At 37.2% G+C, this 16513-nt stretch overlaps 2 protein-coding genes across 3 annotated transcripts in view; one reads left to right on the forward strand and one right to left on the reverse strand.

Annotated features, from left to right (window-relative positions):
• LOC111864966 (leucine-rich repeat serine/threonine-protein kinase 1) overlaps positions 1-4392 on the forward strand; it is a 105660-nt gene extending 101268 nt beyond the window's left edge. For both annotated transcript variants that reach the window (XM_033751640.1, XM_023852618.2), the window contains exon 45: positions 571-4392. In XM_033751640.1, the coding sequence (XP_033607531.1) occupies positions 571-996 (426 nt within the window). In that variant the 3' untranslated portion in view covers positions 997-4392. The remainder of the gene's footprint in view (positions 1-570) is intronic.
• A 4410-nt stretch (positions 4393-8802) lies between these two features.
• Positions 8803-16513, reverse strand: part of LOC111864989 (WD repeat-containing protein 3) — a 25410-nt gene continuing 17699 nt past the window's right edge. The window contains exons 10-15 of the mRNA XM_023852654.2: positions 15569-15799; positions 14722-14991; positions 13218-13463; positions 11301-11497; positions 10262-10484; positions 8803-9103 (exon numbers count right to left, since the gene is read on the reverse strand). Of these exons, the coding sequence (XP_023708422.1) occupies positions 8939-9103; positions 10262-10484; positions 11301-11497; positions 13218-13463; positions 14722-14991; positions 15569-15799 (1332 nt within the window). The 3' untranslated portion in view covers positions 8803-8938. The remainder of the gene's footprint in view (positions 9104-10261; positions 10485-11300; positions 11498-13217; positions 13464-14721; positions 14992-15568; positions 15800-16513) is intronic.

A 16513-nucleotide genomic window follows, 5' to 3' on the forward strand; every position in this document is an offset into this window, starting at 1 on the left:
ACTGCCTGTGGAGTTGAGTTGTAATGTGGCTATCGCCGAGCTCAGGTCCGAGCTAGTTTCAAGCAAGCCTGCGAGTTGAGTGGACATATAGCATCAGTCGCGATAAGAAGACCCGAATGCGTGGTTACAAGATTTTATGTGACAGTGTGCGATAACTAAGAAATCAGCGAGCGGAAGACTTATTGTGTGCTTTTGAGACTTAGTGAGTGCTGTAGTACAGTTATATTTGGAGTGTGTAATTCAGGGAGATTTGTATAGCTCCCGTGTTATTAGTACGTGAAGACTTTGGTTGTAGGGTTTGTAAAGTGTGGAAACCCGCAACTGTGTTGTACCTAATTGTAGCCGTGATTTGTAGGTTGTTAAATAAACCAATTAACGATCTCTATGGCGTATTCAGTAACGAAACACGTTACACTGGTGTCAGAAGTGGGATTTGGACTTACACACATGACCAACGAGATTCGAACTCAAAACACGTTACAATATTACTGTTCATAATTATCGTTATACTATGTGGATTTAGCAATACATAGACTGTGAAACCATATTCATTTATCTGTTTCATTTCAGGTGACAAGCATGGCAATCCTCAATACTGAGCTGTATATTGGCACAACGTGGGGATGCATTATAGTGGCTGAACGATCGACGATGCGTCCCATCACTGTGTTCCGTCCTTTTGCAGAGGAAGTACGTGCTATTGTTCCATTGCTTCGCCCTACTGCAGAAGTCAGTTCTGCAACTGGTGATGATGTAACAGGCACTCCTGCAGATGCCCATAAGAAGCAGAGCTGTCCCCTGATTGCAACAGTTGGTCGAGGATATCGCAGTTTGATTGCACGGTACACTGACATGGTGATGACCCCAACAGGTGTTCAGAGCCCCATGCACATGTATCATAGCAATGGTGTTGACCAAACTGTAGGAGGAGGTGAGGTAAGGACCCACAATATGTATGCTCTGTTGTGGAGAGCAGAGAGATGGGCTGCTTCATAAGTGACTTTGTTGAGTCTCTTACATGATCTCATGGCAGAGTTGTTGCTCTGTAGAATTTCTTTGTTGTAAATTTCACCTCTGTGATATAAAGAGATTGGATTGTGGGTTGGTGAAACTGAAAGACATTGTTCAACTGTAGACTACTTGCGCTGTAAACATGAGATATGGCAGTGCTGGAAGCTGTTGGATGTCTGTTGAAGGATCTAAATTGTTGTTACAAGATTATTGAAGTGCTGCTTGACAGCTGCATGAGTTACAGTTATCTGTATTATAACTTGAACATATTCCTGTGTTCCAAGAAAGAAACTGTGAATTTAATATTTGAATCTAAACTTTTCAGTGATCATTTGTGTATGAGCAAATAATTATGACATGATGTTTGTTGGTTGGTTTCTGGTGCCTCCAAATATGGTCTCTTTAACTGTTCTTGCCTCTCTCCACTTTAGCATTTCAGAATTTGGGGCCTCCAGAGGGCAGATTCTTTAACCCCAATAATAGAATGAGCTTGCAGATGATAGCAGGGTACACCTACAACTTTTAACATGGGCTTGAATGATGGGGAATTGGGAGCCTGGTGTTCGTCACATTCCAAAATCTTTTTCTTCGGTAGAAGTGAAGGATTAAATCAAAATCTGTTAACAGCAATATTTTGCACACATATCTGGAAATCAGAACCCTTTGAATGAGAGACTAGTGTTGTAATCAAAGATCACCAGGGTCCCCCTTATGACAAGATATTGATTTTCAGAATTAAATTTACATAAGCCCATTGTTAGGCCAAGATAATTTTAACTGGTGCAGGTAATCTTTCTGTTTTAATATATGAGTATCTTCTTTTACCTGGTTTTTCCTCGTTCTTCTTGGTCTCCAGAGTGGTAATATGTATTCATCATCAATTTTAACATAACTGACCAGAAATTTCATTGTTGTCCATGTGTAACAGATGTTCCTACCAATATTTCTTTAATCTTTCCAACTTTTCTTGCAGAGATTTTGCTTTCAGGTAATGCTGAATGGCCTTCTTTTCACTTTATTCCTGCCTCTATTTGCTTGATAAATATACTTAACCTCCATCGTTTTTTCAACTTTTCATGCAGAGTTTTCCCTTTAAGATATTGCTGAAGGCCCAACTTCTGAGTTTATCCCTGCCTGTTTGTTCAATTGAAAAGTGTACCCAGCCTCTTTGAATAGATCCTGGCCCAAGTGACAGCATCTGAGTACTGACGGGTAGGATCTTGTTGGTGCATTCATTTCATGCATTATATTTTCTTACAGTATTAACCTGCTGTGATTGTATTAAATACCATCTTCAGCAACTGTTTCTTATGTTACATAAAATACATAGATTTTAAGTAACAGTTTGTAACTTCTGTATTTGGAAACTGATGGTATAGTTGTAATTTTTAGTTCATACCATATTATAGTAACATTTTTCTGTTTCTGGTTCATAGATTTTACTCTGAATTGGAAGTGATCTGAAGTCAATTTGTCAATGTTATTAGTATACGAGTAGTATGTTTAATGTCTGTAATTTGTATTTACTTCAGAGCACTGAAAGACAATTCTTTAAATGAGAAACAGAAAAGCTTCAGTGGTGGGCTTTTGTAAATGACCTTTAGGCTTTATAACAACAGGAAGTTTCTTGAGTACCTGATTAGCTGTTACATTCTCAGGCAAGATCCTGTATCATGAAGTCATTACTGTCTTCCATATGTTAAAACACAAATTTTTTGCTGCCAAAGAGAAGTTCTGTGAATGAATATTAAAATACCATTAGTCTGCAGTTTGAACAACCTGAAATGTTTGTTACACTGTAACCAAAATAGGATGTATGTTTATTCTATGGTTGTGTGAGTGAGCCTGTGGATATGAAATGGATATACAGATTTATGGATTTGCATGGTTAGTTTGTGACAGTTTTAAGATTTTTATTTAACAAAAAGCACTGCTTATGAAAAATGAAAGTCAGATGTGAAATATCCAGAAATTAAGAGACTTGTAAATTATAATTCTGGATTAATTTCACAAACAATATGATGAGTTTCTGATTGTTATAATTTTTACTCATGTTCTTTTAGGACCTCATTTTTTTTTATTCTTTTTGTAAATATCCAAAATCAAAACCCATTTAGGTCCTACAATCGAAACATAATTCTCTGATGCTTCTCTCTGTATATCTACTTAGAAACTTCTGTGAAACCATCTGCACTTGGCCATTACCAACTGATCAGAAAACTAGATACATTTATTTTGCATTCAGTTGCTGTCAGCAGAATGTGTTCACTTTCCCTCTTTAAAGGCAGTATCTGTAGATAGGGTGCTCCCTACAATTTTGATGATGGGAAGGCTTAATTCTGGTCTGTCTTTCAGAATAATATTTTAACAGAGCTGTTGAGAGGTTAGGCTCGTTAAAAATGGTAATTTGAAGTAAGTGATACTACAAAATAATGACTGGAATAAAGCAGATATATTTTGATGCACTGAATGACACATTAAAATGATCTGGCAAAGTGAATGAAGTACATGTTTCCTGTCATCTGACAAAACAGAGGTTCTGCTTTTATTTTCTTCAAACATGTCATCTAGATGGCCTTGTGGTTGCAGCCATACATTCAGAAGGTGAATTTAACCATATTAAAATTGAGGAGGTTATCAGAAAAAAAAACACTGTTATAAAGTATTTATAACTTAGATTCTTATTGGATTTGTTTATGTCATAATTAATGCTCGAGGAATAGCCTGAATTTCAAGGCCTATTTTCAGTTCATAATCAGTTTCTTATCCTTACCTATATGAATATATATGAAGTTAACTCCTTATGGTATCTAAGTTGTGTACTTCTGAATACATAACAATTTTTTTAATACATTAATTAAGTGTATGTGTATGTCTTGAGTGCTTGTTTGTTTCTGCCTCTGTTGCTTTTGGAGAGCTCTGTTGATTGTAATGGATAAAGGCATTCCAGAACACCACTCTGGAAATTAAGAAATTCAATACATTTTATTATAACAAGTTACAAATTAATAATTCCAACATAAGCTTCTCTTATGTTTGTGCAGAATATGTTTAATTAGTATTCTTGCTTCGGAACGGCTTAGTACAATGAATCTCTTTCATAGTATTTTGATTGTTTATGGTTGTCATGAAATAAAGATGGTGCTTTACCTGTGTGCTGAAGTGATAATTCTGAAACTCTTTTGGGAGGTATGTACTACTAGTCATATTACATGACTAGCATTGATAGGTACACTGGTTTTTGTGTTAAGATATGCTTTTATGTTGAAAAGTTTTGAATGTAATGATACCAAAGATAATTAATGATGTATATTAGTTCAGAATGAAAGACATATGGGTTAGAAAGACAGCTGACTCTCATATTTCAAACACTGTCTGATACAGTTGATACAAGAATGATATAAGTATAATAGAACCCTTGATTTAAGCTTTTCCCTCATTTAATGTTCAGTTTCAGTGATCACAAACCAGTAGCCTCAGGTTAAGTTTATGATGCCATTTAAGATTTCACCCAGTTTTTATATTCAAATGCACTGCTCCTCAGAGAAATCTTAAAAGAGGTTTTGCTGTATTCCTACATTAGTTTTGAGGTAAAGTTATTGTGATTCTGTTCAATGCTTGCTTTGGAATAGGCATTAGAAACTTTATGTCATAGTGGGTGAAGGCATACATAACCCAAATTTGGATATTTTTTTCCTGAATGATCATTTTGGATAGGTACAAATTTCCATATTAAAAGTTCCTTTAGGATCATAAAGCTAGTGAACAGCTGATAGAGAGTATGTGAAGAATGTAAATGAAAACAGCATTGTGAACTGTTGAATATATAAAACAACAACAACAACAACAATAACAATAATAATAATAATAATAATAATAATAATCTACAACTCAGAGGCTGTGCCACTTGTTGACCCTTTCTGGTCTCATTTTTCCAATGTTATCTTCAAAAGCATTCCCCAGTTCTTCAATTCATATGGTTTTTAATTTTTTAATACTTTTGGAAGTTTGTTCATTTGCATTCCATTGGTTTATTCAATACAGTTGGTTTTGTATTTCAAAATTTTGCCGAATATGGGTTCCGTTTCTAATTGTTTTTTAAAATGTCTCCTTTTCTTTTATGGCCCTGCCAAGTTATATTTACATATTTGTTTAATAAATTTAATTTCAGCAGCTGTAATTCTGTCTTGCCTTGAGATAAGGAACATATTTAATTCAAGATTCTAAAAGGATAGGTTTGCAAGTCAGTGTTACAGATTCCAGAATTCATGCAGAATACTTAATGTATGGCATATAAACTACATGTGTGTTTTTTTGGTATGTGGTGGGGAGGGGGACGGGGGCTGAACGGTGCAGTACTAAAACTCAAGAACAAAGGCGCAATATAACAATCCCATATTATTGTTCACTCCTGAGATTTGTTCTGTTGCTTACTACTTTGCATATTACTGGCCTTCTTACAAAGTTACAATTCCTATTAAGACCACTGAAATTGAAAAATCCCAATTTTATGTTTCAAGATTGAAGAGTGCTTATTGATTAATTAATAGTGTTGTATCAACAGCTAATAATATATTATAATAATGTGATATATTTTTTACATCAAGAAAATGTCTTCAGGTGTGCACGGTGCCAGTGGGATGCCATCACACTGAAACAACATTCAGATTTTTGACTGTCTCTTGAAATATTTACAAGAGTTTACTCAGTGTTATGTAATCTTACATACTGATATACAGTCATTAAGTAACCAATCTTATATTTTGTGGAGGTCTAAATATGTCATTTTACAGATATTCATCTGTTGAGATTAAATGCACGGACTTTTTAACTTAGTGACTTCAGTTACATTGCAAGCTCTGCTACATTTAATTTCTGTACAAGCATTAGCTTTGACAATACTAAGAGTAGGGGGTAGGTTTTGCAACTCTGTGGTCTAGTGGTCAGAGTTCCTGGCTACAGATCCATAGGTCCAGGTTCAATTCCCGGTGCTACCAGATTTTTTCTGAGCAGTAGTGGGTCTGGAATGGGGTCCACTCAGCCTCATGATGATAATTGAGGAGCTATTTCAAGGAAATAATGGCTCCGGTCTAGAAAACCGAAATTAACGGCCATGGGAATTTGTTGTGCTGGCCACGTGACACCCTCTATCATTATGTAAGTAGCAGGACAGGATAACGATTTTTGTCTTAAGCATAAGAATTTGAGAAGTTTAAAAATAAACTAGTGATAATATAGAAATCTACTGCCTTTCCCACATAAGCACATATGAACCATTGGCTGGTCAGAATAGTCATGTTACATAGGTTGTGTGTTTGTCCATTTTTAAAGCTCCTTGTATGGGGCATATGATCTCATTTAAATGCTGCTTTCTTGATGGGTGAACTGCTTTGCTGTCAGTCCCTCATTGTTATTTGTATCCTCAAGGAATACTTTCAGTTAGAGGTACAAAATTAATCAGAGACTGAGAGATGAAGTTTTGTGTTCCAAGGACATTTTTTCTTTCACATAACTATTCTGTGAAATACTTAACTGGTTTGAAATCAGACAGACATACTGTCCAGTTATCATACCTGTCTCTGTGCAGTATGTGGTGGCAGAGTGTGACAGAGAGAGATAAACAATTTTGTCTAATACATTGATGATACTGTTGACTCTGAAAAAATAACTTATCTTACATCACTGCTGTTCTTAAATTGGCTGTGGCAGTTTTGATGATACATCATCATTAAATAAAGAAATTATAAAAAATAAATGTTCAAATGTAGAACCAAAATCTGTATTGATTTATTATTATCCCATGCAGTTGCTTCAATTTTTCTCGTATTTAACAGTGTAGTACCTCCCACCTTTACATCACGGTTCTCTTAACCTTAGCTATAACACTCCCTCCTTTCTCCAGGATAAGTGCACAGTACAATGTCCCATCACTGTTCCTGACAAGTATAGTAAGAAATGATGCTTTCATTCAAAGGACAAAAAAAAAGTATGTTTCATAATCTAAGCCCATGGTCTAGGTGCAACCTTTCATTGAATATGACTGGTCCTTTGTGTAATTAGAGGCTCAGATTTATAAAACGATGAAAAACAACATGCAGTTTTAAGACTGCAGTCTTCTATGATGTGGCTCTCTAGTTTGGTAGATGGTTACCGATATTTCTGAGGAACCTGCCTTCTTCATCTTCTGCTGCATAGATGGAGGCATCGGGGTCCTTTGAAGCATTCATAACCATCTCCCAACTAAATACGAGTAGCATCACAATACAGAAGTACGCAGTTTTTTATATTGGATATTACTTAACTGTAAGAAAGATCTGTTACATTCTTCTGATATGTAAATTAGAATGGCTGGTCCACAGTTCTGAAAGCATATTAAATGACTGTAACATTCCATTGCACTTGTGAGGCAATGTATGCATTACTGGCTAGATAATAGAACAGTTAATACCCATATAAAATTGGATTGTTAATTTTCCAGTACGGGGTAGCATAGTCAGTAGAGGCACTATGCTACAAGCTGGAAGGTTGTGGGATCGAATCCTGATGAGGTCGTTGGATTTTTCAATTGATCTAATCCTTCCAGCTGTACTATGGCCCTGGTGTCAACTCAGCCTCTAACAGAAATGAGCACCAGGAATTTTCCTGGGTGGTAAAGGGCAGCAGGCTTGTAAGGCTGACAACCTCACGCTATCTGTGAGCTGACTGTCTAGAAGATGTGGGAGCATTCACAATCAAGGTTCCTTTGTTTAGTGCCATCAGATGTGCACCCATGTTTATACAAGACTTTAGGAGGGAGGGGTGCAAAATATATTTTTCCCCCTTGATAAAGTTTGACATAATCTTCATGAAAAATGTGATTAAAGTTAAATAAAAAAACACAGTGTGGGGACACTGCATTTTCCACAAAAATTATAGGGAAGGTAAAGTTGTCCCTAGCCGGTCACGGTAGCTGAGCGGTCTAAGGCATGTACTGTCTTCGCTTGCTTGGAAACTGGTATCGTGGGTTCGAATCCCACTCAGGGCATGGATGTTTAGTTTGTGTGTGTTTTTCTGTTTGTGTACAGGCAGAGGCCTTGCGACGAGCTGATCACCCACCCAAGGAGTCCTGCCGAATGTGTAAGATCTAGGAAAAACCGAAGTGAACGGAGAAGTTCATGGAGGTAGGCCAAGTCCCACTGGGGCTGTAGTGCCAAGGAAAAAAAAGAGTTGTCGCTATGCTTAATTAAGTGATATGCCATGAAGATATATGAGGGAGTGGAAGTATAGATCATTCAAAATATTATTAAGGAGCATTTTAATCTTAGTGTTAATCGATAAATCACACAGTGGAATCACTGGACTGCAATATCCATAGTGTTTTGCTACATCACATTGAACTTTAATTGCATTTTCTTCGAATATAATGCAGTGGGTGAATTGTTTTACTTATTGTTCAAGGACTTGCATGGTGGGGTCTGTAGACACAAATATCCATACCATGCTGCCACTTTGCATTCTGCTTAATTGCCTCAGTGTGACACGTAAAATTATACTCTGGAAAGTAGTATTCACATATTTTATGCACAACTTCCAGACACAAATTTTTGTGGGTTAAAGGTGTATAAGGGGACACTATGCTACAAGCCGGAAGGTCATGGTTCAAGTCCCGATGAGGTGGATCATAAGAACTGACTATATCTTGTACAGGCCAAGAAACAGAGTCATCATTCTCTCTATATCCATGTGTTAATCTGCTGTCCAGATCACTGAACAATTCTCTGAATCTTTACATCATAATAAATAAGATTAGAGTTGTATATACATGTGGATTTATTAATAACAGCAGCAATAATAATAAAGTACAACAAACATTGCACAGTATGCCATAATTTTTATCTTATTCAGATCAACTTTTAATGGAAAAGCAACATGAATACAAGATATCACATTATAGCATCATGATTGCCCTTTTGGCAACCCTTTCCTTCTTTCTCTTTTGTCGATCTTTTTTCCTCTTTTCCAGTGTTGCATCCATGAATAACTGTATTCCTTCCCTAGCCTCTAATTCCCTCTGCAGGAACTGGAGTCCATGCAAGTTGTAGCCAACCATATCCTAGAACAAGTACAAAGGAATCACGCAAGTGTCCCCAGCGCAGTAACAGTAAGACATTTTATGAATGTTTGCAAATGTGCAAAAAGAACAGTGAAACTTTAAGTTTCTGTGTTCAGCTGTCAGTTGATGATATATTACTTTAAAGATGCATGTTATTTACATTTTATGTCATGTATTTTATTGGTCATAACTGCTGATGAATCCAATATCATCCGAACCACCAACTTTTGACACCAAAATGTGTAGGGTGGTATGCGTGACAAAAATAATGGGTTTAGATCAGATGATTGGATTTATTAGCACTTCAGTTACAGGTTCTCTTAACTACCATTAATACAGTGCTACTGCTGATTTACACACTTAAGTCACATACACAGAAATGTCCTGAAAGTGTGAAGTCACTTGATACAGTGAAATGACAAACAAGTGTAAAAGACTTAAAAGATTTTCTTGTTAAAACAAATTAGAGTGAAAAATGTGCAAGAAATTATTGTAATTATACTGCCATGTGTTAAAGAGCATACTTACACGAGTCTAGGGTCGCGCCATAGCTCAAGCAGTTAGTCGCTGGCTTCCCACCGTGGCGGCCCTGGTTCGATCCCGGGTCTGGTCAAGTGGGATCTGTGTTGGACAAAGTGGCGCTGGGGCAGGTTTTTGTTCCGAGTACTTCAGTTTCCCCTGCCAAGCTTCATTCCATCTCACCTATCATCTGGGGTTGGTACAATAGGCCAGAAGTGGCCGCAGTACAAGGGACTTAGTAAGTCTAGTGAGATTTTTCTCAACATATCTTGATCTCTTAAAATATGGAATAATCTTACAGTTAGAAACCTAATAATATCTGACACCATGCCTAAATGCACATATGTAATTTGGTACTGTCATCAGTTAAAAACATATCTACTAATATGTTTAAACTTCTGTGTTGAAAATTGAAAATACTGAAATCAGCATTTAAGGATGTGTTCAACAAATTTCTGGTATGTAACAGTAGAAATTATACATGGAAACAGACCACTGCATGATGTACTTATTAAAGAGTTTGGATTATCTCTCTAATAAAATAGAAGCATTTAAAAGTAAGAGGGTATTATACATTCTTACCATAATTATTTATTCTTAGAAAGTACAAACGCAATGAAAGAAATTTACAGTACTAACCCTCAGGTGGTTGACTTCAGAAACAGCCAATTTCTGGAGCTCCCTCACTACAGGGAGAAGTGCCTGATTATTTACTATAGGTTTATGATGCACCTTGAAGAGGAAAATCATGGTCCGACACACCAGTTCTGTTTGAAATCCCCTTGCAATCAGTGCAGGTAACTGACTGAGGAGTTCACATACTGATGTGAATGGAAGCAGCAAGAGGGCCTCCTCAAGGTCGCTGGAACAACAGAATTTCCATTTTTAGTCAATTTCATAATTCATAAATAAATAATTTCACAGTAAAATGCTGATGAGAGTATTTTGACAGATGAAGTCAAATAGAAATAGAGAACAATTACATATGGGCCTTAAAAATTTGCAGCCTTCGTTGCAGTACTTTTTTTATTTTGGCTGATACCAGTATTGGCAAACTAGTTAAAAGTTGCACATTTATCAGGGCACTGGCTGCATGCACACAACAGGAAACTACACAAGTGGGGTAATGGGCCTACAACCAAAGAGGCATATAGAAATCAGCATACACACCAACATCAACAAACTACATGAAAGACAGCCATGCTGTCGAGGATTACACTAAAAGATCCCACATGGAAATCGATACCATTTTTACTAAATTTTATTGGGTCACCTATTTTAATTTTATTTTAAAATTGAGGCAAGCAGTGCAGCGAACAGTTTAGCATAACAAGGATACCTGATGATGTCCATACAAGGCCGAAACACGTTGTGAATAAAAATTAAAGTGACTGTAACAATCTTGTGTTGCACTGTAATGGAAATATGTATTGATTGTTTAATTTCGTGCATTTATAAAGTCTCCATAAACATTATTAACTGATAAAATTCTGGACATGGTGGGAATATAATGAAATATAAACTCAGTCAAATAGTTCACAGCCAGTCCTTGTGCAGTATAAGTACAATGAACTGTATCCAAGTTGATCCCATGATTTTCTGTGTCATATGAAGGTATCTGTTACAGAGATTCATTATCTACAGGTTGTACTTCAGTTCTGAAAAGAGCCTTCGCTACCTTGACCGAATTCTTTGCAGTATCTCAAGCAGGAAATCATCTGGTGTAGCAGCTTGATAGGCTGCCATAAGAGCAGGTGGCTGTGGTGGGGGTGGTACTTTTTCTTTCTTGGATGCTGCCTTCACCAAAGCACTGTGCTCCTTCAACTTTGCTCGAAATTCTCGGCAGATCTCAAGACACTCCAATAATTGCTCTGCCTGAAATCAGTTTTATAAAGTTCCAGCTTAAGTAGGGGTGGGGGCATAGTAAAAGGCAAAGTTGTCCTGCACTTAACTAATTAAGCACTATGCCATGAAGGCACATGGAGGAGTGGATGTACAGATCCACATTTTCTTGACCTAAGCACTAGCTGAAACTGAGTGGTCAGCTTCACGCCCCTGCAGCTTTGCCCCTGGGTAAAGACCCCCCCCCACCCAGTACCCATTGGATAGGAGGCTGGGTGGGCCCCAGAGCCAGTATTGACGACAATATGGAGAAGTGAAAATTCTGACTCTACTGGGACTCAAACTCCAACCCCTCAGTCATCCACACCATAGGCAGTCACTATACCAACTGTTATAAAAGGAAGATATGGATAGGCAAATTTCTACAGTGTAATCATTTAGCATATTCTGAAGAAGTGATTAAATAATGTTGAGAAATACATACTAAAAAGGATGACATAAAAGAAGAACATAAAAAATTACACAAGATGACCCATTATTAATACTTAAGATAATCATCATCATCATCAGTAATCTGTCAAGACAACAGGTCCACAGTCTCTTTCAAAACAATTCCTCCACCTAATGCGATCTAGAGCTTTCTTCTTCAAATGACAGTATCCTCTTCTGTCCCCAAGGTCATCCAGCATCTTCTTACGTCTTCTTCCTCGTCTTCTTGTCACTTCTATCCGCCCATCTATCTTTCCTTCGATAGCTTCTTTTAGAAGGCAGTTTCTGCGTAAAACATGACCAATCCAATTAGCCTTCCGTTTTCTTATTTCATGTAGGATATTCCTCTGCTCACTGACTCTAATTAACACTTCTTCATTTCTCACATAATCGGTCCAACTGATCTTCTCCATTCTTCTCCAACACCACATTTCGAAACTTTCCAGATGTTTCTGATCTACTGCCCTAAGTGTCCATGTTTCAGCCCCATACAGAGCTATGCTCCAAATGTAGCATTTCACTAGTTTCTTCCTCAAATTTAAGTCCAATTTGCTGGTAAAAAGATTCTTCTTCTTGCTAAATGCAGCTTTTGCCATGGCAATCCTGGATTTAATTTCACAAGTACACCTTCCATCATCTGTTAACAAGCTACCCAAATATTTAAAACATTTCACATTCTCCACTTGTTTTTGGTCTATCTTTATTGTGACTGGGGTTGGTTGTCTCGAAATTTTCATTACTTTTGTTTTCTCCACATTCATTTCCATGCCATAGCACCTTCCAATTTCAATTAGCTTAAGATAATATCATAGATTAAAATGAAGGAATTTTATATAAAAAAAAACCATACAAGTAGCATGTAAGAAATTCAGTACATTGGATGCTAAAACTTATGTACAGAAGATGCCAGTTGAAAGCCAACAGACAGGACAATATTACAATGAATCTAAGAGAAAATGATATGAGAGTGGAAACTGGACTGAACTGGCACAGTTTGGGGTCCAGTAATGCTCTATTGTCATGAACCTTCAGGTACCTTATCACCAGAAAGTTCCTTGAAGAGCCAGTCATTTTCTAACTGTTAAAACAGAACATTGTGCCAGAAAATTTATGAATAAGTGAGCAAATTCTTCAGGAATATGAGAAAATTCTTTCTTCTTAAATACCTTAAAAGAATCATCAGATACACAACTGCATTCATAATATGCATATAATTAGAATTCACTTCTCAATATCATGTAAACACACAGCTTCTTTAACTTACAGCCTTCTCACTACCAACAGTCTTCTTGGATGGCAAATTCAGTCCAGTCTGGCCAGGGACAGTAGTTTCCTCTCCTGTTACGAGAGCCTCATTATCCAGTGCCTCTCGTTCTTCTTCTGCCTCATCCTCCAGAACCAGTGGCTCAGCTGACTGTTCAAATAGCCTCAGTACCCTGTCTGAGCCACAGCTCACCACATATCGACCGTTCGGACTTACAGCCAAAGCACGAGCCTCTCCATGATGAGCCTGTAATGGACTACCATTATGTGAATGGTAAAATCAACTACCTATTTAATGTTCTTTTATTTAAGGTTCACATTAAAGAATCTTGGTGTTAAATTTCCTCCAGTTCAAATTTTTCCAAAGTTAAGTGATGAAACCCGCTGTCCCCTTTTGTGTCATTTTGAAATATACCATTAAAAAAGTCCAAGATAATGACAGGTGGGACTCGATTGGAACATATCAACTTCTGGTTTGTGCTAATGATTTTAATTTACTGCTTAAAAATTTTGATTCAATAAAGTAAAATGCAGAAAGGAGTGTGGTCTGGAAAAAGAATGCCAAGAAAGCAAAGTATATGCCCATGCTTCATCACCAGAACAGAGTAAAAAATCATAATATATAAAGAGCTAATACATCAAAAAAAAAATGTGGTGAAATTAAAATATTTGCAAATGACCATATCAAATCAGAATTTCATTCATGATTAAATTAAGGACAGATCAAATTCGGGGACTGCTCGCTACCATTCACTTCAGAATCTTACATGTCTCCTATCTACAAAATGTTAATATTAAAATATATAGGACTATAGTAGGGGCACATGGTAGCATAATTGATTGAGGCACTATGCTATGAGCCAGAAGGTTGTGGGTTCGATTCCCAATGAGGTCACTGGATTTTCAATTGACCTAATCCTTCCAGCCACACTGTGGCCTCTCATAGAAATGAGTGCCAGGAATCTTCCTGAGGGTAAGGGGCAAAGGCTGACATCCTAACCACTATCTATGAGCCAACTGTCTAGAAAATGTGGGAACCTTCATGTCTCACACCCCTATGAGCCTCAACAGCCTGTTACAGAGATAGGTTTACCTCTATGAGACTACAGTTTTACCCGATCAGTATAAAACTTCAAGAAAACAACACTGAGGATATCTGAAAACAAAGTGTCAGGGGAATGTTTGGATTTCACGACCAGCCAAGCATCTATCAGCTTCTCAAGAAGGACCATACCCCATTAAGTTACTTAGTTTGAGTGGGTTGGCAAGACTGTATTAAACAACTTAAATTCAGGAGTTATCCAGATCAACTTCAGCAGGGAATTGTCTATTTACATGGAGGTAACTCGTGGTTTTCCTGAAAGTGTTGAGTAAAACTATGAAAAACCTCAGTCAGGGTAAAATTTTCCAGAGGGAATTTGACTGTGGTACTTAGTGAACGCAAGCCAGATACATTACTTATATGCTAAACCATTTGAATTCTGCATTATGGACTCATGCATCACCTGCAATGTGATGATCTTGTCAAATGAATCAGCATCCCATTGTTTGACTCTACCATCTTTGCCACAAGTGAAGAACTGGTGTGTTCGGGGTACAAACTGAAGGCCAGTCACTGAATCATCATGAGCAAAGATACTGCGGTGACAATCACCAAAATCCAGACCCCAGATCTTAACATTTCGATCAGCAGAACCCGTAGCAATAAGTGTCGAGTCAGAGCTGATATCCATACAGAGTACAGGCAGCTTGTGACCATACAGCGAGATGAAAAACTGTATAAAAAAAAAGCACAATATTAAAAAATTTTGTAATGCTACAAATGTATCCACAACTTCATAGGTATGAAATTGTTTAGAGGGAAAAAAGGAATGGGTTAGAAGAACTGAAGGAAAAAGGATAGGTGGAATCATAAATGAAATATTTAAGTAAAGAAACTGGAATTTTTTTTTAACAGAGTTAAAGAGAAACAACTATGAAGATGAGGCCATGTCAAAAGAGTCAACATAATAGGGTGCGATACGTATGAGATTACCCAAAATAAAATGGTTCAGCCAAGTACTAGACATCAAGAAGAGAGGAAACAGCTTGCAAGAAACTGAAAAGCAAGGTTTCTGGAAAGGTAGAAGAGAGTGGAGACCTTTTATTCATCGATCCACACAATATAGAAACAATACTACAAGGGGAAGACAGAATCTATGGTTTTTGGGATGTTTCAACCAAAAGTTGTAGCCTATGTAGTCAAGTGCCTTAACCATGGACTATCAGATCCTAAAAGTTTAAGTATTACTGAAGCATAAAACTAAATTGGTTAAAACATAATTCATACTTCCTTATGATATTTGTCTTCACCTTGAGTGAATCCACAAAAAATATCTGAACTGTAGAGTCCAGGAGGGCAACAGCCAACAGACGATTATTGGCTGACACCTGGACACAAAGTACATTCTCCTCCAGTTTCAGAGTCCTTGTGTGGAGGGCTGACAAAACCTTGGCCTTGCTGTCCTTGCTATTAGGGTCAGTAATCAGCTCAAACTGCCAGAACTTCACTGTAGCATCACTTCCACCTGACACACAGCCACGCTGAAATTAAATTGAATTCTTTTTAAGTTCCTAAAGAAATCAGCAGAAATGAACCAGAAAAAGAATAATCATGAAAGATATTGTGGAGAAGATAGACAATAAAATGCTGAGGTGGTATGGACATATGCAAATAACTGGAAAAATATAATTTTCAAAACCTTGGACTGCAGATGGAAGAGGGAAACAAACAAAAATAGAAACAGGGAATTTACAAAGTGACAAAAGGAACAAAATTCAAAGAAAGAGAACTGGAGTGACAATCATAAACCTACAAATGACAGGAAAATCTTACTGTCCAGTGTATATTTTTTTTCATTCATTCATTCATCTGTAATCTGTCAAGACGACAGGTCCACAGTCTCTTCCAAAACAGTTCCTCCACTTGATGAAATCTAGAGCTTTCTCCTTCAAATGAAAATATCCTCTTCTGTCCCCAAGGTCATCCAGCATCTTCTTACATCTTCTTCCTCGTCTTCTGGTCACTTCTATCCACCCCTCTATCTTTCCTTCAATAACTTCTTTTAGGAGGCAGTTACCGCGTAAGATATGACCAATCCAATTAGCCTTCCGTTTTCTTATTTCGTGTAGGATATTCCTCTGATCACTAACTCTAAATAACACTTCTTCATTTCTCACATAATTTGTCCAACTGATCTTCTCCATCCTTCTCCAACACCACATTTCGAAGCTTTCCAGGTGTTTCTGATCTACTGC

The sequence above is a fragment of the Cryptotermes secundus genome, unplaced genomic scaffold, assembly GCF_002891405.2.
Source record: "Cryptotermes secundus unplaced genomic scaffold, Csec_1.0 scaffold209, whole genome shotgun sequence".
NCBI classification, from domain to species: Eukaryota; Metazoa; Arthropoda; class Insecta; order Blattodea; family Kalotermitidae; genus Cryptotermes; species Cryptotermes secundus.